Below are 24,506 nucleotides of genomic sequence, written 5' to 3' on the forward strand. Positions count from 1 at the left end.
GCCTAGATAGGTTACAGGATTCAGTAGGATATAGGAGTTTAGTAAGAAGTTCAGTTAGGTAGGCTCGCTATACTCATGAGCACCGACCACAAATATATATATATATATATATATATATATAAGCAATGTTGTTTTTTTCTGTTTCTTCGTTCTTATATATATATATATATATATATATATATATATATATATATATATATACACACAGAGAGAGAGAGACTGAGAGAGACTTGTTGGTTTTGATTTAGTCCCCATTTTGGTTGGCCAGTAAAAACATTGGTCATTGTTGCCAATTGTTATGTCTAGTAATTCTTTATAATCGAAGACGAGAACAATGCGATAACAATGGTATAAGTCTCTGTACCACACTGCTTCCTCCACGAGTGGGGTACAGCCAAAAAAATGCTCACAAAAAAAAAATATAGTTTTGGGAGGGCTTTAGAGAAAAGTCAGATATACCTAGTGCACGTGCCGGTGTCCTGTTAACCAAACTTATTTTGTCTTGATGTTAGAAAAGAGGTTGGGGACAGCTATGGGAGACACTTTTTTAGCCATTTTTGCCATTCCGAATCCAAAATTAAATAAAAACTTCAAAGATTTAATCATCTGTAATCTATAGATGGGGTCTTGATGAACCAGCAATAACCATAAATAATATCCTTATATCAGACGACCTGAAAATTGCAACAATCATCCACAAAAAGCTTTCCTTTTATGAGCTGTGTGACCCCATAAGATACTTACACACCTTCACCATCACCTTCACTGAGCCCCTTCATGCTGCGTTCAGGGCCGCAATCAGGGGGGTACGGCCAGTACCCCTGTAAGGGGCCCGGGCGCCAAGGGGGGCCTGGGCCCCAGCGGACACCATCGCACACCGTGCCCTGCCTGTTACTCCACTAATGGGGCTGAACAGATTGATACCTTCGCCAGGGCCGCTACCACTTTAAGATAGCAGTGGTCGGCGGGAGGTAGGGTAGCAGCATGTCACACAGCCTGCGAGCAGGCACGTCTGCTACAAGGATTATCATCAGGCCGACATCACACAGAGCGGTGGAAGCCTGGGCCATCCTTCTGTCACCTTCAGACCCCTGGAGGAGTTGGGTTTGAGTACCATAGAAGAACAGTAAATTAACCTGTTCTCTACTGCTATGTTCCAGGATTGGGATCTACAGGCCAGGCCTTGAGCTGTGTAAGGGGCCCCACGATTTGTGATGGCAGCCCTGGCTGTGTTACATATATTGGGAGGTTGTCACGATGCCGGCTGGCAGGAGGTGGATCCTCTGTGCCAGAGAGGGATTGGCGAGGACCGTGCTAGTGGACCGGTTCTAAGTCACTACTGGTTTTCACCAGAGCCCGCCGCAAAGCGGGATGGTCTTGCTGCGGCGGTAGTGACCAGGTCGTATCCACTAGCAACGGCTCAACCTCTCTGACTGCTGAAGATAGGCGCGGTACAAGGGAGTAGACAGAAGCAAGGTCGGACGTAGCAGAAGGTCGGGGGCAGGCGGCAAGGTTCGTAGTCAGGGTGGATAGCAGAAGTTCTGGTACACAGGCTTTGGACACACAAAACGCTTTCACTGGCACAAGGCAACAAGATCCGGCAAGGGAGTGCAAGGGAGGAGATCAGATATAGCCAGGGAGCAGGTGGAAGCCAATTAAGCTAATTGGGCCAGGCACCAATCATTGGTGCACTGGCCCTTTAAGTCTCAGGGAGCTGGCGCGCGCGCGCCCTAGAGAGCGGAGCCGCGCGCGCCAGCACATGACAGCAGGGGACAGGAACGGGTAAGTGACCTGGGATGCGATTCGCGAGCGGGCGCGTCCCGCTGTGCGAATCGCATCCCCGACGGCCATGACAGTGCAGCGCTCCCGGTCAGCGGGACCGACCGGGGCACTGCGGAGAGAGAGACGCCGTACGCGCTCCGGGGAGGAGCGGGGACCCGGAGCGCTAGGCGTAACAGTACCCCCCCCTTAGGTCTCCCCTTCTCTTTGTCCGGTAACTGCCTCCCCTGGGATGAGGACACCGGGAAAGGATGGAGGGATTCCTCAATGGCAGGCAGTACAGCAGGAGTGGGAATGGGGAGGGAGGGCAGAGGGCGAGGCCTGGCACGGGGCAGTGTGACACCAGGACGAGGGCCATGAGGAGGCACCGAGGCTTGCCTGACTGGACTGGGAAGGGGGGAGAGGCACTTCTTAAGGCAGGCAGAGTCCATAAAGACCTTAGGGAGACCGGATACAGGGGGAACCACAGGGTCACGGCAGGGAGTACTGGGAACCGGTTTAAGGCAGTCCTTGAAGCAAGAGGTACCCCAGCTCTTGATCTCCCCTGTGGACCAATCCAGGTTTGGGGAATGGTGTTGAAGCCAGGGTAGTCCAAGGAGAATTTCGGAAGTGCAATTGGAGAGGACCAAAAAATTTTTCGTGATGAGTTCCGATGCACATTAGGAGGGGCTCCGTGCGGTAACGCACGGTGCAATCCAGCCTGGCTCCGTTGACCGCGGAAATGTGGAGTGGCTTGACGAGACGGGTCACCGGGATGCGGAATTTATTCACCAAGGACTCCCGAATAAAATTCCCAGAGGCACCAGAGTCCAGGCAGGCCACGGCTGAGAGGGAAGAGCTGGCTGAAGGAGAAATCCGTACAGGCACCGTGAGACGTGGAGAAGCCGACTTAGCATCAAGAGACGCCACACCCACGAGAGCTGGGTGCGAGCGTGCGTTTCCCAGACGTGGAGGACGGATAGGGCAATCCACCAAAAAATGTTCGGTACTGGCACAGTACAGACAAAGATTCATTTCCTTACGGCGATTCCTCTCTTCCAGGGTCAGGCGAGACCGATCCACTTGCATGGCCTCCTCGGCGGGAGGCCTAGGCGCAGATTGCAATGGAGACTGTGGGAGAGGTGTCCAGAGATCTAAGTCTTTTTCCTGGCGGAGCTCTTGATGCCTCTCAGAAAAACGCATGTCAATGCGAGTGGCTAGATGAATGAGTTCATGCAAGTTAGCAGGAGTTTCTCGTGCGGCCAGAACATCTTTAATGTTGCTGGATAGGCCTTTTTTAAAGGTCGCGCAGAGGGCCTCATTATTCCAGGATAGTTCAGAAGCAAGAGTACGGAATTGTATGGCGTACTCGCCAACGGAAGAATTACCCTGGACCAGGTTCAGCAGGGCAGTCTCAGCAGAAGAGGCTCGGGCAGGTTCCTCAAAGACACTTCGAATTTCCGAGAAGAAGGAGTGTACAGAGGCAGTGACGGGGTCATTGCGGTCCCAGAGCGGTGTGGCCCATTACAGGGCTTTTCCAGACAGAAGGCTGACTACGAAAGCCACCTTAGACCTTTCAGTAGGAAACTGGTCCGACATCATCTCCAAGTGCAGGGAACATTGCGAAAGAAAGCCACGGCAAAACTTAGAGTCCCCATTAAATTTGTGCGGCAAGGACAGGCGGAGGCTAGGAGTGGCCACTCGCTGCGGAAGGGGTGCAGGAGCTGGCGGAGGAGATGGTTGCTGCTGTAGCAGAGGCAGAAGTTGCGACTGAAGTTGCTGCACCATGGTGGACACTTCCGACAGCTGGTGGGTTAGATGGGCGATCTGTCGGGATTGCTGGGCGACCACCGTGGTGATATCAGAGATATAAGGCAGAGGGACCTCAGCGGGATCCATGGCCGGATCTACAGTCACGATGCCGGCTGGCAGGAGGTGGATCCTCTGTGCCAGAGAGGGATTGGCGAGGACCGTGCTAGTGGACCGGTTCTAAGTCACTACTGGTTTTCACCAGAGCCCGCCGCAAAGCGGGATGGTCTTGCTGCGGCGGTAGTGACCAGGTCGTATCCACTAGCAACGGCTCAACCTCTCTGACTGCTGAAGATAGGCGCGGTACAAGGGAGTAGACAGAAGCAAGGTCGGACGTAGCAGAAGGTCGGGGGCAGGCGGCAAGGTTCGTAGTCAGGGTGGATAGCAGAAGTTCTGGTACACAGGCTTTGGACACACAAAACGCTTTCACTGGCACAAGGCAACAAGATCCGGCAAGGGAGTGCAAGGGAGGAGATCAGATATAGCCAGGGAGCAGGTGGAAGCCAATTAAGCTAATTGGGCCAGGCACCAATCATTGGTGCACTGGCCCTTTAAGTCTCAGGGAGCTGGCGCGCGCGCGCCCTAGAGAGCGGAGCCGCGCGCGCCAGCACATGACAGCAGGGGACGGGAACGGGTAAGTGACCTGGGATGCGATTCGCGAGCGGGCGCGTCCCGCTGTGCGAATCGCATCCCCGACGGCCATGACAGTGCAGCGCTCCCGGTCAGCGGGACCGACCGGGGCGCTGCGGAGAGAGAGACGCCGTACGCGCTCCGGGGAGGAGCGGGGACCCGGAGCGCTAGGCGTAACAGAGGTATTATAAAACTATCAGGGGGAGGAGCAGCTGTAAGGAAACATCATAATACAGGAAATCTGCCCGGAGAGTGATGACTTCACAGGGAGAAGAATCAGGCAGAGCGGACAGGAACTGCATCATTTTTTATTTTTTTTTTATTTTTTTTTTGCTTTTCTCTTCTCCATTTTATTTTATTACATTTGACTATTTTACTACTGGGAGCTATAATACAATTTTATTGTTATGATGAGTAATATTCTTGTTGTAATATATAATTTTCTAACAATATACTGAAAAGATAAATAATCCCCCGAAATGTTACGAAACTGACAGCTGTTCACCCGCACTAAACCCAGTGGGTTATAGTGCAGGTGAGGGGCTTTAAAATGATGCGTGGCTCATGGTTTTACCTCACGTATATTCATATTTCTGCCTGTTCCACGGTCTTAGTACAATGTGCTCTAGTACGCATTGGAGGCAGGGAGCAGATGCTCACAGCTCCCCTGCATCATCAATTCCACCCCCGGTCCACCCCCTTTTGTGATGTGAGCAGGGCTGGTTTTAGACTACGTGTGGCCCTGGGCAAAAATAAAAAATGGGGCCCATGGGTCACCTGACCAAAGATCACCATGCTGAATTGTGTTGCCTCTCAGCTGAAGGCCATAACACAAATGCATTATAGGGTCCAAATCTAAGCTATATAGGGGGAGACAAAAACTCGTGCAGAGGTTCAGTGGTGGAGTTGCCCATAGCAACGATCAGAGGCCTTTTTAACAATGAGAGTAGCATCCTCTACATAAGCTTTCATAAATCTCCCTATAGTGAATACTTTTTGTTTAAAGCGCAACTGTCACATGAAAATAGGTCAATAACCCATCAGCGCAGCACAAGCCGATCACTGGTATACTGCAGCCATACATTTGTGTTGGCACTCCTTGTCTTCTATGCTGTAAAAATGACACAGTTGCCAAAAGTCAGAGAGGCGTAGTCAGGGATCTGCAATCTCTTTTCCGACATCACAGCACCGCCCCGGCACTGCTCACTGACTGAGAAAGAGTCAGAGCTGCGTGCCAGTCAGACTCTGATGCCAGAGAAGAGAGGGGCATTGTAGATCCCTGGCCACTCCTCTCTGACTTTTGGCAACTGTGGGTAAAAGTAATTTTTACAGCATAGAAGAAACAAAGTGCCAAAACAGAGAGATGGCTGCAGTATACCAGTGATCAGCTCATAGGCTGCAGTATACCAGTGATCAGCTCGTAGGCTGCAGTATACCAGTGATCAGCTCGTAGGCTGCAGTATACCAGTGATCAGCTCGTAGGCTGCAGTATACCAGTGATCAGCTCGTAGGCTGCAGTATACCAGTGATCAGCTCGTAGGCTGCAGTATACCAGTGATCAGCTCCTAGGCTGCAGTATACCAGTGATCAGCTCGTAGGCTGCAGTATACCAGTGATCAGCTCGTAGGCTGCAGTATACCAGTGATCAGCTCGTAGGCTGCAGTGTACCAGTGATCAGCTCGTAGGCCGCAGTATACCAGTGATCAGCTCATAGGCTGCAGTATACCAGTGATCAGCTCGTAGGCTGCAGTATACCAGTGATCAGCTCGTAGGCTGCAGTATACCAGTGGTCAGCTCGTAGGCTGCAGTATACCAGTCATCAGCTCGTAGGCTGCAGTATACCAGTGATCAGCTCGTAGGCTGCAGTATACCAGTGATCAGCTCGTAGGCCGCAGTATACCAGTGATCAGCTCGTAGGCTGCAGTATACCAGTGATCAGCTCATAGGCTGCAGTATACCAGTGATCAGCTCGTAGGCTGCAGTATACCAGTGATCAGCTCGTAGGCTGCAGTATACCAGTGATCAGCTTGTAGGCTGCAGTATACCAGTGATCAGCTCGTAGGCTGCAGTATACCAGTGATCAGCTCATGGGCTGCAGTATACCAGTGATCAGCTCATAGGCTGCAGTATACCAGTGATCAGCTCGTAGGCTGCAGTATACCAGTGATCAGCTCGTAGGCTGCAGTATACCAGTGATCAGCTCGTAGGCTGCAGTATACCAGTGATCAGCTCGTAGGCTGCAGTATACCAGTGATCAGCTCGTAGGCTGCAGTATACCAGTGATCAGCTCGTAGGCTGCAGTATACCAGTGATCAGCTCGTAGGCTGCAGTATACCAGTGATCAGCTCGTAGGCTGCAGTATACCAGTGATCAGCTCGTAGGCTGCAGTATACCAGTGATCAGCTCGTAGGCTGCAGTATACCAGTGATCAGCTCATAGGCTGCAGTATACCAGTGATCAGCTCATAGGCTGCAGTATACCAGTGATCAGCTCATAGGTGTTACGCCTAGCGCTCCGGGTCCCCGCTCCTCCCCGGAGCGCGTACGGCGTCTCTCTCTCCGCAGCGCCCCGGTCGGTCCCGCTGACCGGGAGCGCTGCCCTGTCATGGCCGTTGGGGATGCGATTCGCACAGCGGGACGCGCCCGCTCGCGAATCGCATCCCAGGTCACTTACCCGTTCCCGTCTCCTGCTGTCATGTGCTGGCGCGCGCGGCTCCGCTCTCTAGGGCGCGCGCGCGCCAGCTCCCTGAGATTTAAAGGGCCAGTGCACCAATGATTGGTGCCTGGCCCAATTAGCTTATTGTGTTCACCTGTGCACTTCCCTATATCTAGTCACTTCCCTTGCACTCCCTTGCCGGATCTTGTTGCCTTAGTGCCTAGTGAAAGCGTTCCCTAGTCTGTTCCTAGTCCGTGTTCCTGACCTCCTGCCGTTGCCCCTGACTACGATCCTTGCCGCCTGCCCCCGACCTTCTGCTACGTCCGACCTTGCTTCTGCCTACTCCATTGTACCGCGCCTATCTTCAGCATCTTCAGCAGCCAGAGAGGTAAGCCGTTGCTAGTGGATACGACCTGGTCACTACCGCCGCAGCAAGACCATCCCGCTTTGCGGCGGGCTCTGGTGAAAACCTGTAGTGGCTTAGAACCGGTCCACTAGCGCGGTCCTCGCCATCCCTCTCTGGCACAGGGGATCCACTACCTGCCAGCCGGCATCGTGACAGTAGATCCGGCCATGGATCCCGCTGAAGTTCCTCTGTCAGTGGTCGCTGACCTCACCACGGTGGCCGCCCAGCAAGCCCGACTGATCGCCCTTCTAACCCGTCAGCTGTCGGAAATGTCCACCATTTCGCACCAACTTCAGTCGCAACTTCTCCAGCAATCTTCTCCTCCGCCAGCTCCTGCACCTCCTCCGCAGCGAGTGGCCACTCCTAGCCTCTGCCTGTCCTTGCCGGACAAATTTGATGGGGACTCTAAGTATTGCCGTGGCTTTCTTTCGCAATGTTCCCAGCACTTGGAGATGATGTCGGACCAGTTTCCTACTGAGAGGTCTATGGTGGCTTTCGTAGTCAGCCTTCTGTCTGGAAAAGCCCTGTCATGGGCCGCACCGCTCTGGGACCGCAATGACCCCGTCACTGCCTCTGTACACTCCTTCTTCTCGGAAATTCGAAGTGTCTTTGAGGAACCTGCCCGAGCTTCTTCAGCCGAGATTGCCCTGCTGAACCTGGCCCAGGGTGTTTCTTCCGTTGGCGAGTACGCCATTCAGTTCCGTGCTCTTGCTTACGAGTTGTCCTGGAATAGTGAGGTTCTCTGCGCGACCTTTAAAAAAGGCCTATCCAGCAACATTAAAGATGTTCTGGCCGCACGAGAGACTCCTGCTGACCTACATGAACTCATTCATCTTGCCACTCGCATTGACATGCGTTCTTCCGGATGGCGTCTGGAGCTTCGCCTGGATATGGACTTTGTTCGCACGAAGCGTTTTTTCCCCCCGGCTCCTCTCTCCTCTGGTCCTCTGCAATCTGTTCCTGTGCTTCCCGCCGCGGAGGCTATGCAAGTTGACCGGTCTCGCTTGACACCTCAAGAGAGGACACGATGCCGTATGGAGAACCTCTGCCTGTACTGTGCTAGTACCGAACACTTCCTAAGAGATTGTCCTATCCGTCCTCCCCGCCAGGAAAGACGTACGCTGACTCCGCACAAAGGTGAGACAGTCCTTGATGTCTACTCTGCTTCTCCACGTCTTACTGTGCCTGTGCGGATGTCTGCCTCTGCCTTCTCCTTCTCTACAGTGGCCTTCTTGGATTCCGGATCTGCAGGAAAATTTTTTTTGGCCTCTCTCATCAACAGGTTCTACGTTCCTGTGACCAGTCTCGCCAGACCCCTCTACATCTATTGTTTTTACAATAAAAGATTGGATTGTCTCGTTCGTTTCCACACAGAACCCCTCCTAATTTGCATCGGACCTCATCACGGAAAAATTGAATTTTTTTTCCTCAGGTTCTTTGGCCCCAAGAAGAGGGGGAGACCTAAGGGGGGGGGTACTGTTACGCCTAGCGCTCCGGGTCCCCGCTCCTCCCCGGAGCGCGTACGGCGTCTCTCTCTCCGCAGCGCCCCGGTCGGTCCCGCTGACCGGGAGCGCTGCCCTGTCATGGCCGTTGGGGATGCGATTCGCACAGCGGGACGCGCCCGCTCGCGAATCGCATCCCAGGTCACTTACCCGTTCCCGTCTCCTGCTGTCATGTGCTGGCGCGCGCGGCTCCGCTCTCTAGGGCGCGCGCGCGCCAGCTCCCTGAGATTTAAAGGGCCAGTGCACCAATGATTGGTGCCTGGCCCAATTAGCTTATTGTGTTCACCTGTGCACTTCCCTATATCTAGTCACTTCCCTTGCACTCCCTTGCCGGATCTTGTTGCCTTAGTGCCTAGTGAAAGCGTTCCCTAGTCTGTTCCTAGTCCGTGTTCCTGACCTCCTGCCGTTGCCCCTGACTACGATCCTTGCCGCCTGCCCCCGACCTTCTGCTACGTCCGACCTTGCTTCTGCCTACTCCATTGTACCGCGCCTATCTTCAGCATCTTCAGCAGCCAGAGAGGTAAGCCGTTGCTAGTGGATACGACCTGGTCACTACCGCCGCAGCAAGACCATCCCGCTTTGCGGCGGGCTCTGGTGAAAACCTGTAGTGGCTTAGAACCGGTCCACTAGCGCGGTCCTCGCCATCCCTCTCTGGCACAGGGGATCCACTACCTGCCAGCCGGCATCGTGACAATAGGCTGCAGTATACCAGTGATCAGCTCATAGGCTGCAGTATACCAGTGATCAGCTCGTAGGCTGCAGTATACCAGTGATCAGCTCGTAGGCTGCAGTATACCAGTGATCAGCTCGTAGGCTGCAGTATACCAGTGATCAGCTCATAGGCTGCAGTATACCAGTGATCAGCTCATAGGCTGCAGTATACCAGTGATCAGCTCATAGGCTGCAGTATACCAGTGATCAGCTCATAGGCTGCAGTATACCAGTGATCAGCTCATAGGCTGTGCTGATGGTTAATGACTTATTTTTATGCGACAGTTGCACTTTAACCATTAAAATAAATCAGACCCTAAAACACTCCTGTATTGTGGCCATGTTAGAGCAGCTCTCACCTGATCAGAAGCAGTCACAGCACACAGGACTATTAAATCCAGTGACGACAGGGGGCGTCTTCTCTGATTGTATATGTTCTCTTCTCCATCCAGCCCAGGTACATATGATGATGTCTCCTGATGACTGAAGACTATACCAAGACATCTGTGGCCCCTTCTACCCAAAACTCTATAGTAACACAACCCCCATCCTTTACACTGCCATCCTGCTTCTCTAATACTGTGCTTGCTGCTGCCCCATTACCATGTCTACAGCATACCCAGGGGACAGTGTACAAATCTAATTGGTTGGATCCGACCACTGGAACCCCTGGGTGATTGGAGCAGCAGCACATGACCCCTCCATTAATTCTCTATGGGGTCTCCATACATGTGAGTGTAGCGATCAGCAATGTTTATAAGTCCCATAGAGAACCAATGGAGCTGCAGGTGATCATGTGCTCCTGCTCCATTCATTTGGTGGACAAGGGACCTCCAGGGCTGGTTTTAGGCTTAGCGTGGCCCTAAGCAAAATCAAAAGAGGGGCCCCAAAAGTCGTAATAGTGCACTAACCAGATTTGCACATTTTTGGTCACTTCAAATACCATAAAAAATATCTAAAAAGCAATTGAAATGTCCCATCAAAACAAAAATGGTACCGATAAAAACTACAACTCAAAGCGCAAAAAATAACCCTCATCCATCCTCATATACAGAAAAATAAAAGAGTTATAGGGATCAGAATAGTACAATTTTATATTTTTGTATAGTTCCCCCACATAAGGCTGGCTGTATAGTCCCCCCACATTAGGTGCAGTACAGTTCTACCCACATTAGGTGCAGTACAGTTCCCCCCACATTAGGTGCAGTACAGTTACCCCCACATTAGGTGCAGTACAGTTACCCCCACATTAGGTGCAGTACAGTTCCCCCACATTAGGTGCAGTATAGTCCCCCACATTAGGTGCAGTACAGTTCCTCCACATTAGGTGCAGTACAGTTCCCCCACATTAGGTGCAGTACTGTTCCTCCACATTAGGTGCAGTACAGTTCCCCCCATTAGGTACAGTACAGTTCCTCCACATTAGGTGCAGTACAGTTTCCCCACATTAGGTGCAGTACAGTTCCTCCACATTAGGTGCAGTATAGTTCCCCCCATTAGGTACAGTACAGTTCATCCACATTAGGTGCAGTACAGTTCCCTCACATTAGGTCCAGTATAGTTCCCCACATTAGGTGCAGTATAGTCCCCCACATTAGGTGCACTATAGTTCCCCACATTAGGTGCAGTATAGTTCACCACATTAGGTGCAGTATAGTTCCCCACATTAGGTGCAGTATAGTTCCCCACATTAGGTGCAGTATAGCTCCCCCACATAAGGTGCAGTATAGTTACCCCACATTAGGTGCAGTATAGTTCCCCCCACATTAGGTGCAGTATAGTCTCCCCACATTAGGTGCAGTATAGTTCCCCACATTAGGTGCAGTATAGCTCCCCACATTAGGTGCAGTATAGTTCCCCACATTAGGTGCAGTACAGTTCCCACACATTAGGTTGGCTGTATAGTTCCCCCATATTAGGCGCAGTATAATTCTCCCCACATTAGGTGCAGTATAGTTCCCCACATTAGGTGCAGTATAGCTCCCTCACATTAGGTGCAGTATAGTTACCCCACATTAGGTGCAGTATAGTTCCCCACATTAGGTGCAGTATAGCTCCCTCACATTAGGTGCACTATAGTTACCCCACATTAGGTGCAGTATAGTCTCCCCACATTAGGTGCAGTATAGTCCCCCCACATTAGGTGCAGTATAGTCTCCCCACATTAGGTGCAGTATAGTCTCCCCACATTAGGTGCAGTATAGTTCCCCCACATTAGGTGCAGTATAGTTCCCCACATTAGGTGCAGTATAGTTCCCCCACATTAGGTGCAGTATAGTTCCCCACATTAGGTGCAGCATAGTCCCCCCACCGACATACAGCCTTTAGCCCTGTACAGTGTATGGTTGGAGGCTGTATGCCTGTGTACTGCCCCACTTCAGCGTTCCAACCACCGGTCCTCTGGTTAGGGGTCACGATCTACTGCTATGGCCTATAGACCATAGCAGCAGGTCCCGTGACCGAAGGAGCGGTGGTCGGAAGACCGAAGATGACGTGCTGTCAGTTGGTGCTGGTGACTTACCATGCTGGCCGGCGCATCCTCCTCAATGCTCCCGGAGGAGGCCTTTGCGTTTTTAAAGTTAACGCGGGGGCCACCGCAGAAAGGTAACCGAGACATACTGTCTCGGCCGCGGACCCCCCAGGGCTTGATTAGGGTGTGCCCAGCACACCCGACACACCACGTGCGCATGTCTATGCTGAGCAGCCGGCAGGTGGCCCCCTGGGGGATGGGGGCGATAGGCAATTGCCTGGTTTGCCCCGCACTAACGCCAGCCCTGGGGACCTCTCTTCCCATGATCGGTGGTGGTCCCAGGGGTCAGGTCTTACCGATCATATATTCTGTGTATTGGTGATGACCTTTGGTGTACAGACCCCAGACTGGACCAAACGACCCTCCCCCTGACCCCTATCTGACATATACTGCTCAGTATGTCCCACTATCTCACATATACTGCTCCGTATGTCCCCCTATCTCACATATACTGCTCCCTATGACCCCTATCTCACATATACTGCTCCCTATGACCCCTATCTCACATATACTGCTCCCTATGACCCCTATCTCACATATACTGCTCCGTATGTCCCCCTATCTCACATATACTGCTCCATATGTCCCACTATCTCACATATACTGCTCCGTATGTCCCCGTATCTCACATATACTGCTCCATATGTCCCACTATCTCACATATACTGCTCCATATGTCCCACTATCTCACATATACTGCTCTGTATGTCCCCTATCTCACACATACTGTTCTATATGACCCCGTATTTCACATATATACTACTCGCTATGACCCCCATCACATATATACTGCTCCCTATGACCTCCTATCACATATATATACTGCTCCCTATTACCCCTATCTCACATATACTGCTCCGTATGCCCCACTATCTCACATATACTGTTCTGTATGACCCCATATTTCACATATATACTGCTCCCTATGACCCCCTATCACATATATACTACTCCCTATGACCCCCTATCACATATATACTGCTCCCTATGACCCCATATCACATATATACTGCTCCCTATGAGCTCCTATCACATATATACTGCTCCCTATGATCCCTACTACATATATACTGCTCCCTATGACCTCCTATCACATATATACTGCTCCCTATGACCTCCTATCACATATATACTACTCCCTATGACCCCCTATTACATATATACTGCTCCCTATGACCCCCTATGACATATATACTGCTCCCTATGACCTCCTATCACATATATACTACTCCCTATGACCCCCTATTACATATATACTGCTCCCTATGACCCCTACTACATATATACTGCTCTCTATGACATCCTATCACATATATACTGCTCCCTATGACCTCCTATCACATATATACTGCTCCCTATGACCTCCTATCACATATATACTACTCCCTATGACCCCCTATTACATATATACTGCTCACTATGACCCATCATCACATATATACTGCCCCCTATGACCTCCTATCACATATATACTGCCCCCTATGACCTCCTATCACATATATACTGCTCACTTTGACCCCCTATTACCTATATACTGCTCCCTATGACCCTCTATCACATATATACTGCTCCCTATGACCTTCTATTACGTTTATACTGCTCCCTATGACCCCCTATTACATATATACTGCTCACTATGACCCCCTATTACATATATACTGCTCCCTATGACCCCCCTATCATTTATATCTATCTACACAAAGAGAGATGCGAGGACAGCACACCGAAGTAATTCCACAGCAGGTGGGTGCAGGCCAAAGTCGACAGTCCCAGTCGCAGACTGTATAGCCAATATCCAAAGTAGGTATTAGGCCGCACACCAAATAGTGTTCAAATCAAAGTGCAGTTTAATATCCCATATCAAGATACAACGTTTCGGCAGTATCACACTGCTGAAACGTTGTATCTTGATATGGGATATTAAACCGCACTTTGATTTGAACACTATTTGGTGTGCGGCCTAATACCTACTTTGGATATATATATATATATATATATATATATATATATATATATATAGCTCCCTATGACCCCCTATCTCACATATACTGTTCTGTATGACCCCGTATTTCACATATATACTGTTCTGTATGACCCCATATTTCACATATATACTACTCCCCATGACCCCTATTACATATATACTGTTCACTATGACCCCTATCACATATATACTGCTCCCTATGACCCCCTATCACATATATACTGCTCCCCATGGCCCCCTTCTCCTATTATACACTGCATTCTATGCTCCCCATTTACTTCTACTTATACCCCATATATTGATAACTTTACCCCCTATATACAGATTGTATGCCCCCATCACATGTACTGGTGTCCCCACCTTCCTCACAGCCCCTTCCCCTATGCTTTTCCCTATTACCTCCTCTTCCTCTTTGTACACTGTATGGTAAAGGACGTGCGCTGACATCATCAGGAAGGTCCTTTACCATACAGTGTGAGTGTCTATTCTGCTCTGTGGGCTCTCTGAAGCCCAGGCTCCCACAGGGCCACTCACACATTATTGTAGTCTGCCATTTTTGCACAAATTGTGGCAAAATGCAGTAATGTTCCTCTAGAGTTCAGGGATCTCTTTTGGACATGGGAGCCCTGGACAATTGCCCAGGTTTGAGCTGGATAACGCACGGTTTAGTGGCTGCGGAAGATAAGGCTTCAGGCCTAGCTTGGAATGATTATTTGTGCTCTGAGATTAGTGCTGCTTGATAGTCCTGAACTAAGAGAGATAATTTAGTGGCAGCAGCCTCTTATATATTAAGGGGGTGGGACAAAGCTCATTGGATAGCCAAACATGTCAGTCCTGACCTCTGGAACTCTGGGTAGATCACATGACCCAAAGGTCCTTAAACCATTGCATAACACAAATCAAAGGCACGTGACCTCTAAGGTCCTATACAGAGGTATCATAGATTAATTACATATATAAATATATACATTAAATATTACCATATTAAGAGGCGACTAGGGGTTAGCCCTTCAGGAGAGTCCATTAGCATGGAGGGACTCTGGCTGAGGGGACTCCAGACAAAGAGACAGGACCAGGTCCTGTACCAGGTCACCACAAATGATTAACGCTTAAGGCTCAGAGCTGGAAGCTAAACCCTGTGGAACAATCATGCAGGGCAGGGAAAAGATGTGCATGCTGCAGCTCACCTCAGCCTCTTTGACACTTTAACATGGGAGGAAAACATGATTCCGTAGCTTCCCACAGCATTGAAATGCTGATCGGACAACAAAGAGGCAGGTAAGGGCCCTCCTGCCGTCCTTGCAGCTGATCGGGACCCTTCGGTTTTGCTGCGGGTGTCCAGATCAGCTCCACTTAGCTACCGCCACTTGATTTTCGGGATTTTGGAAGCCGCAATCAATTTTGATCAGAGCGTCTAAAGGGTTAATGCCAGACATCGGCCTCATTGACGATGTCTGGCATGAGCCTGGAGTCCTGGATGCTATCAGCATCACATCACCGAACAGATATGAACAGATATGTATGCCATATATACACGACAGCAGTTGTTAAGGGGAACATTTTATTGTTCCTGTACAGAATTATATGGGAATAGTTGCTTAATCTGAGGTGTGGGTCACATTTTGAATACTAGTTGTGTTCTGTGTAATAATGTTTTATGCCTTTAATTCGTGTGTACGGTGCAGAGACTGCTCACACGTCACAATCACACCAGGTATTATTGCTTCCTAGACTAGATAGACAATTAATGGTTAACACACCCAAAGCAAGGTTCTCTAGAAAAGATAATAAAAAACCCTGATAACCTGTTACGAGATTAAGATAGAGATAGACAAGAACTGTAGGTAGACATAGCCAAGTCGAGGGAGAGAGAGAAACGAGTATAAAGAGCTTAAAGGGGTACTCCAGCCCTAAGACATCTTATCTCCTATCCAAAGGATAGGGGATAAAATGTCTGATTGCGGACATCCTGCCACTGGGGCCCCCGCTATCTCGCATGCAGTACCCACCACTGGGAGCTGCATGCAGCGCTGCAGCCTCGGAGTCTGGCGGGTCACAACTACAGGGCTGGAGTATGGTGACATCATGACTCCGCCCCCTTGTGATGTCATGCCCCGTCCCCGCAATGCAAGTCTATGGGAGGGGGCATCACAGGGCTCCCAGTGTTCTTTTTTAGACTATGATTTCTCTGAAACGTCCAAGAATATTCAGAGTGAATCATAGTGTTCCAGGACACGGCCCCCTGTACCTGTTTCAGGCACTACCATAGAACTTGTGAAACAACAGCAAGGTCCTTGTCCAGGTAATCCTTACTACACCTCTTAAAGAAATGTAGATGTGCAGAATATCCTTACAGCAGGATTTGGGCTAGGCTCAGTAACAATTGTACTGCAGAAAGAACTATTGACAATGTGGTATATGTGTAGGAGGCATGCCTGACATTAACAGTACTCAAGCTCATTGCACTTAAGTCATTTCTGGAAATAACCGAGCTGAGGAGCAAGACATGGGCATGTGGATAGGCCAAGCCTCAACTAATAGAAGAATGTTAGGTCCACCCCTATTCCCGAGGAGAGGAGGGTGGACTTGGGACAGACTTCTGCATTCATTAGTGAGGAGTCCAACTTGTGACCAAATCAATCATTTAGCTGTACAAGATGAGGCAATGCATGGAGACATACTATACATCTAGAAAACCATGTTTTATCTCAGCCACCCAATGACTCTGATGGTTAGCAGCTGAAGATGTGGTACTGGTGCACCACACATCTGTCGGTAACAACACTCCGTCTTGCTGCACAGTACTACAGTACTGGATCCTTTTCTCTTTTTGGGGATCCACAGGGCAGTTTCTACCCAGGCTCTTAGTCACTAGTTCCTGCTGCCTTTGCTTTAAGCCTACTGGCACATTTTTCAGTGAACAACCTTAGAAAAATCCATAACATGTAAGAAGATAGTGATGACGCACTCACCGTGACTGTTGTAGAATAATTCAGGCTTTATTGATTATAAAAAAATAAACATCAACACGACAGGTACACAGGGAGTTGGGGGCATTCACAGGGGCGGGACATGTTTCACGCGCTGCAGCACTTCATCTAGCCCGTACGGGCTAGACGAAGCGCCGTAGTGCGCAAAACATGTACCTCTTGGTTGTGGTTTACGGTTCCAGACTTTACGGTGGTTTACGGTGCTACTTTGTGAATATCAACCTTAGAAGAATTTTACTCTCAGGCAAATAACAGGTTTTCCAGGCACCTCAATGGGCATGGAACGGGATTTAGGTGTTCTGGTTCTAACGTCATGACTACCATTCTCATAACTAGTATGAGAGATATAGTGCAAAGTGCTACACAATCGGAAGGGCAGACGCAGAACTCTCACCTACGTGATGACCTTGACATTGAAGGCTTACAAAGCCGGAAGAAATGATGAAAATACTTAACTGGGTAGAAAAAAACCTGTCTGTAATAAAATAGAATATGCTGAACACACCCTGCTGCCAGTAACATAGGTCACATTTGGTTTTCTTCCTTCTAAGTAGTGTAAGCCATGGCGTCTGCTGGTCTGAGAGACGAGCTGGACTGTTCCATCTGTCTGAACCTTTATACAAATCCTGTAACCTTGAGATGTGGACACAACTTCTGCCGGGTCTGTATTGATCGTGTGCTGGATACACAGGACCAGTCTGGAATTTATTCCTGTCCTGAGTGTCGAGTAAAGTCTCCAAAGCAGCCACTGCAGAGGAACATAACTCTACATAATGTAGTAGAACATTTCCGGTCTACTCAGCCACATCAGGAAAAGGTCACCGGGATCTACTGCACCTACTGTGTGGACTCTCCTGTCCCTGCTGTGAAGTCCTGTCTGCACTGTGAGGCTTCTCTGTGTGATAAACATCTGAGAGTTCACAACAAGTCACCAGAACACGTCTTATCTGAGCCCAGAACTTCTCTGGAGAACAGGAAATGTTCTGTCCATCAGAAGGTCCTGGAATATTACTGCACTGAGGACGCTGCTTGTATCTGTGTGTCCTGCAGTTTGGCCGGAGAACATCGGGGACACCAAGTGGAGATGATGGATGAGGCCTCTGAGAAGAAGAAGAAGAAACTGAGAAATGTTTTCCAGAAACTGATAACAAAGAGAGAGAAGACTGAGAAAAGGGTCCAGAGTCTAGAGGAACGCAGGAGAAAAGCTCAAGAAAAAGCAGATGGAGAAGTCGAAAGAGTTGATGTCCTGTTTATAGCCATAAGGAGACAGCTGGACGACCTGGAGAAGAAGGTCCTGAGTGAGATCTCCAGGCAGGAGAAGGAAGAGTCACTGTCACTGTCTGCTCTGATCCATCAGCTGGAAATAAAGAAGGACGAGCTGTCCAGGAAGATGAAACACATTGAGGAGCTGTGTAACATGACGGATCCACTGACTGTTTTACAGGAACCAGACACAGGTGACTTGTGTGATCCTGAGGAGGGGGGAGGGGATGAGGACACAGGGGGACATGATAAGGCACATGATGTAGATGTGGATGGAATTGCAGGGATGCTACACAAAGGTTTTTCTGACATATTGACATATTTACCATCCATTTCACTTGCAAAACCCAAAGAAATAGAAATCTATGAGGAGGGTCCTGCAGACATATTACTGGATGTAAACACGGCTGCGAATGATATTCTTATATCAAAGAACCTGAAAACTGCAACCTGGACAAAAATAACACAGAATCGTCCAGAAACAGCAAAGAGATTCCAAAGTCCTCAGGTGATGAGCAGCCGGAGATTTACCTCAGGACGACATTACTGGGATGTGGAGATCAGTAGATCAAGGGATTGGATGGTGGGGGGGTGTTATCCCAGTATAGACAGGAGGGGGGATCGGTCACACATTGGAGAGAATAACAAGTCCTGGAGTTTATGTGGAGGACTGGAGTATAAAAATCAGTGTACGGTGAGACATGACAGTAAAGATGTCCTGTTACCTCACCAGGTCTCCAGTAATAGAGTCAGGATCTGTCTGGATTATGGGGCCGGGCAGCTGTCCTTTTATGAGCTGTGTGACCCCATCAGACACTTACACACCTTCACCACCACCTTCACCGAGCCCCTTCATGCTGTGCTATGTGTCTGGGGAGGTTCTATAAAGATATTAGGGGGAGGAGCAGCTGTGAGGAAACGTCCTCAATGAACAATTCTGCCCGGTGACTGGTGACGCTGCAGGGTGAAGAACCTCATTGGTCGGGCAAACAGTCTACAAAACAGTGGGGGAGACTAAACATAGGGGGAGATTTATCAAACTGTGTGAGAGAAAAAGTGATTTCCCCACAGTAACCAATCACAGCTCAGCTTTCACTTTACCAGAGCTTGGTAGCTGAGCTGTGATTGGTTGCCGTGGGGAAATCTCTCCACTTTTTCCTCTCACACAGTTTGATAAATCTCCCCCATAGTTTTTTCTTCTTCTTTAGCCCTACATCATTTTATTTGGCTATTGCCCTTTTACCACATATTAGACATATTAGAAAAGAATTGTCATGGTAACATTTCAGAATAGTCCAGCCTAATGTTCCTATAATATCCAATGTAATTCTCTTACTTTAATGTATTATTTTCATTAAAAAAATAATAATAATAATAATATATATATATATATATATATACACTGATCACATCCACTACCCCATCTTCCCCAGTTGTTCTTCACATAAAGTCTCTAGTTGTGACTTTCCCCTGATCTCTTGATTGATAAATTAATAAACCTCCTATATTACTCCATTATATGTCTGTCTCATTCTTTAAAGGGGTAGTCCTTATAGGGGATAAGATGTCAGATCACCGCGGTCCCGCTGCTGGGGACCCCCGGCATTGCCGCTACGGCACCCCGCTGTCATTACTGCACACAGCGAGTTCGCTCTGCACGTAATGACGGGCAGTACAGGGGCCGGAGCATCGTTATGTCATGGCCCCGCCCCTCGTGTCTATGGGAGGGGGCGTGGCGGTCGTCACCCCCTGCCATATACTTGTATTGACGGGGGCGGGCCGTGATGTCACGAGGGGCAGAGCCATGACGTCACGCTGCTCTGTCCCCTGTATCGCCCGTCATTACGCACAGAGCGAACTCGCTCTGTGCAGTAATGACAGCGGGGTGCCGCAGCGGTGATCCTGGGGGCCCCCAGCAGCGAGACCGCGGCGATCTGACATCTTATCCCCTATCCTTTGGATAGGGGATGAGATGTCTAGGGGCAGAGTACCCCTTTAAGGGCTTTAAAAAACATGTATTACTTTTCCACAGGGTAGGGAATAAGTGTCTGATTGTAGTGCTCCAGAACAGTGCTCGACTCTTCTTGCTTAACCCTCTGATCCCCCACCCCTCTACCGATAATTATTGGTCTCGGGTGACACGCCCCCTCCCATAGACATGAATAGAGGGGGCGTGGTGTAAGGTTACAAGGGGCGTGGCCGTGACCTCACGACCACTGGCACAGGTACCCGGCATTTGTTTAGAACGCTGTGTGCTGCGGGAGATCGCGGGGGTCCTTTGGATAGTGGATAAGATGTCTATCAGCGGAGTACCCCTTTAACGCTAAGGAGGTAGTTTTGCAATATAAAATAATACACAGGTATTATAAAAATAATGTGTAACCACTACACATCACATCACATGACTTCAAGAATGGATATATTCCATTCAAGGATATAACATGGAAGAGATACGGTATCCTTCCGCCCCATTCTGGACTATTTTCACACATGACTTTGGTAAGAAATATAGCAAAAATATATGATTTTTGCTATGCACTATATTTTAGAGGAAATGCTCAGAAGCTCCCTTTTGTGTGAAATTAACCCATAACACTAAGCTTGGCGATACAGAGGTTCTATCATCTAAAGCAGTAGTTCAATGCTTTACTATAGGTCCGGAGAATGCATTCTTCTGCAGTTAGGATCCGGAATCCAGAAGATCCTAAGACTATAATCTCAATATAGAGATGATTAATTAATTTATCATTTTGTTCCGAACACTAGGTGCAGGCTGCGGGATTGGGGGGGGGGGGGGGGGGTTGTTGTGACGTCATGGCCATGCCCCTGGTGACACCACGCCCCCCAATGCAAGTCTATGGGGGGTGTTGTGGGGGCAACCACGCCCCGTCCCATAGATTTGCATTGATGGGGCGTGGCATAAAGTCACGACCCCCGAGGCAAAATGTTCCAAACGCTTGGGCAGTGGAGTACCCCTTTAACCAATCTAAATACAGATGTGTATGATGCATATATTACAATATGATATGTTATAAGGATTATCTCATACATGAAGAACAAAGGTTCATTATATGGAGTTTCTCCATTTACCCCCCTTATCTACTCTTGGGTGAATTGTACCCAGAACGTCTACTCTAGAGAATATGGCTAACGAGCCCCCTCTTATGTATTATCTTACTAGTCATAGTACTGACTGATCTCTTTCTTTTTCTTTTGGGAGTTTGACAGCTGTCATTTTGATGGGGCGCAATGGGCAATATTGGGTCCTGATGGACCCCATTATAGTCAATGGGGTCCATCGGGCACCACTAGCGAATAGCGGGAGGAAAAGACAATGCAAGCACTAGTTTTTCTCCCTTTATTCTCCCTGGCGGTCCTGATGGCCATCACACTACCAGGTCATAAAAGTAGTGTCAAAGGGGCCTAAGAAAGTCACTTTTGTAGAGAAATAGGGGGAGATTTATCAAAATCTGTGCAGAGGAAAAGTTGACCTGTTGCCCATAGCAGCCAATCAGATCACTTCTTTCATTTTTGAAAAGGCCTCAGAAAAATGAAAGAAGCGATCTCATTGGTTGCTATGGGAAACTGGTCAACTATTTCTCTGCACAGGTTTTGATAAATATCCACCATAGACTCTAGAACTTAGGCCTGCATAGCTTACATCCAAGATGGTCACCACTCACAATATGGCTGACACAATCATTTTTATCAGGCCTTTGATTCATTACGGGAATAAAACCATTGCCACACCAGATGTGAGAACTTAGTAAGGTATTAGGGACCTATCACACATGGGGACTATCGGCCAAATAGGGCCAAAGATCAGCCAAAAATTGAATCATTGGCTGATTGGGTCAAAAAGTTATTGTCCATCATCCAGACATCTTCTCGTGTAAAGGGGGATGTGTGGCCGACGGATGACAACTTCATAGGGGCCCATGAACCATCCAGTGACTGTAGAGTGCAGCTCTCCCTACATGATAACTAAGCAATAAAATACAAAGTGGAGGCTTCCAGCTCCCGTGCTTTGTTTACATCAGGGCATCACGGCAAGAACAGGAGTGCAAATTCAAAAATATTACTGTGTAGTAAGGCAAGAGCCTGGCCTTAAAGGGGTTATCCACTGTTTTTTTTTTTACTTTCCGCGTGGGCTGCAAAAAGAAAAATAACAAACCTTAACTTACCTTCTGCCGATATCGGTCTCCCATTCTTCCCATTCTGTGGTTCTACATGTCACACTGAGCTGAGCGTTAGGACAACCTGAGTGATGTCCCACCCCTTCTGGTGATATTCTTGAGCGGCCGTGTGATGTAATGGATCCAGGTACCAGGAAGATTTCCGGCAGTGTGATGTTTTAGGCCCCAGAATGCAAAAGAAGACCAGGGCCAAAGGCTGGGAAACCGATATCGGTGGAAGGTAAGTTAAGGTTTGTTATCTTACTTTTTGCAGCCCGGGTAAAATGGAAGTATATAAAAAAATCAGTGGATATTCCAATTAATGGTACATGGGGCCAAACTTTAAGAGTACCTCTTGATAAATGTTATAATCCTCCCAGTTCATTGCCCCCATCATAATAAACCACCCCCTGCCTTTATTTTTATAATTTTTTAGTTTTCTACCTTGATATTTGTCAGTATTTTCTGCTCAGTCTCAGACTAGGAAGGGGTGTTCCCCAACAGGTGTGACATCATCTGAAGCCATACAGGGGAGAACTTCCTCCCTCACTCTGCTACACACAGCCCAGAGCAGTTCAGTGTGAGATGAGCTATGATTGGCTGCACACACACACTCAGCACTCCAGACTGCATTTCCTGATTTTGGACTTCTGCCAGGACACAAATAAAACATAGAAAACTTGTTTTTTTTTTTTCAATGAAAGGACATTAGAAAGATCATTTATTCCCCATAAGGAATACAATTGCAAAAATTAGTTTTCATGATTATGCCCATTTAAAGCAACATGGCACCGCCTGTATCAGTCTTTTTTATAAAGACAGAGGTGGTGCAGTGGTGAGGCTACAACTTTTGACCAGTAACTGCATTTGCAATTTTGGCTTGACTTAGTTCTGAGAGTTCCCCTTCAAATATGGCAACATGTCTCTTCTTACTAGTTCAGGTCACAAGTACAGCCCAAGACCCCATATACCTGAGCTGATGGATAAGGAATGTCTTAGAGATGAGATGGGATGTGTCTGAGACTTCAGAAGAGCTCAAATCCATCCCTCATGGCAGCATAGTGGAAAGTACGTGCGAGGGTGTGCCTAACATTCTGGCAGACCATGCGACTGCTATGGGGCCATCCTAGTTGGTCCCATTCCTTTCTCTTCGGGTAAGAAACTAGGCAGATCTCCTCTCTATGGGGAACGGCATTGCCAGCAAATTAATGTAGTAGGGTATTGACCAATGGGTCATGAAAAGCATGGAGGAATAAACATCATACCTTTTTGTCCTAGGAGCAAAATCAGTAGGAAGGAATGTCCTTAGGTAGTCCTCTTCTCTTTCCAGATAGGCAGGTAATTTCCCCCAGCTAGGCATGTATGTCTTCAGGTAGTTTCCCCCCAGGTAGGCAGGTATGTCCTTCTGTAGCTCCCCCCAAGTAGGCAGGTGTCTCCTAAGGTAGTATACATTTTCCACCAGGTAGGCAGGTATGTCCTTAGGTTGTCCCCCCAGGTGATTCATAACCCAAAACATACCTAAGCCAAGCCAAAAACATACCCAGAGCCAAACCCAAAAATATTCAGACTGAACCTAAAATGAATTCAGGCCATGGTGTATATAAACTAATACTCTTTATTTTAGCTTTCCCAGTTACTTTATTGCATCGGCACAAAACTAGAACATTTCTAAAGTTCTCCGTACGTCAGAGGACATTATTATGGTCCTGGCACAAAAATAAGAAAGAATTTAATATTCTTCAAGAAATGGATATTTTGGATGATCTTCCCACCTGCAAAAGCAAGAAGAACAAGGTTAAAATTGTGTAAGTACGAAAGCAATGTGACCCAGAGGTCTTCACTACAGCCGACTGTCCTGTGTCCTCTCTCTAGCGGGTGTGGTGGAGGCGAGGGGGCTCATGTGTGTTCGTGTGTATGTATATACTCTATACATAAGAACTATTTGTGATTTTTCTTTTTTGCTAAATTTTTGGAAACTGTTCTACAATGGGTTTGACCTACCTGCGTCCGACCACTGGGATCCCCCCCCCCCCCCCCCCCCCCCCACCGATCTCCCATTCAGGGCACCGACTCGGCCCTAGCTGAGCTGCTGT

The 24,506-nt window shown here is 48.6% G+C and overlaps 2 protein-coding genes across 2 annotated transcripts in view; one reads left to right on the plus strand and one right to left on the minus strand.

Moving 5' to 3' along the window:
* Positions 1–24,506, minus strand: part of LOC130367515 (uncharacterized) — a 64,801-nt gene that overhangs the window by 23,051 nt on the left and 17,244 nt on the right. Inside the window, exons 10-13 of the mRNA XM_056569937.1 lie at positions 23,385–23,389; positions 17,817–18,116; positions 17,481–17,723; positions 16,799–16,910 (exon numbers count right to left, since the gene is read on the minus strand). Coding sequence (XP_056425912.1) covers positions 16,799–16,910; positions 17,481–17,723; positions 17,817–18,116; positions 23,385–23,389 — 660 coding nt within the window. The remainder of the gene's footprint in view (positions 1–16,798; positions 16,911–17,480; positions 17,724–17,816; positions 18,117–23,384; positions 23,390–24,506) is intronic.
* On the plus strand, positions 16,894–19,262 carry LOC130267610 (E3 ubiquitin-protein ligase Midline-1-like). Its single transcript, XM_056517644.1, has one exon. The coding sequence runs from the start codon at positions 17,538–17,540 to the stop codon at positions 19,167–19,169; it is 1,632 nt and encodes a 543-aa protein (XP_056373619.1). The 5' UTR covers positions 16,894–17,537; the 3' UTR covers positions 19,170–19,262.

The sequence above is a fragment of the Hyla sarda genome, chromosome 4 (genome assembly GCF_029499605.1).
Source record: "Hyla sarda isolate aHylSar1 chromosome 4, aHylSar1.hap1, whole genome shotgun sequence".
NCBI classification, from domain to species: Eukaryota; Metazoa; Chordata; class Amphibia; order Anura; family Hylidae; genus Hyla; species Hyla sarda.

Bases quoted from the DNA above. Each gene is read 5' to 3' on its own strand.
- LOC130267610 (XM_056517644.1), top strand. From the start codon at position 17,538: ATGGCGTCTGCTGGTCTGAGAGACGAGCTGGACTGTTCCATCTGTCTG.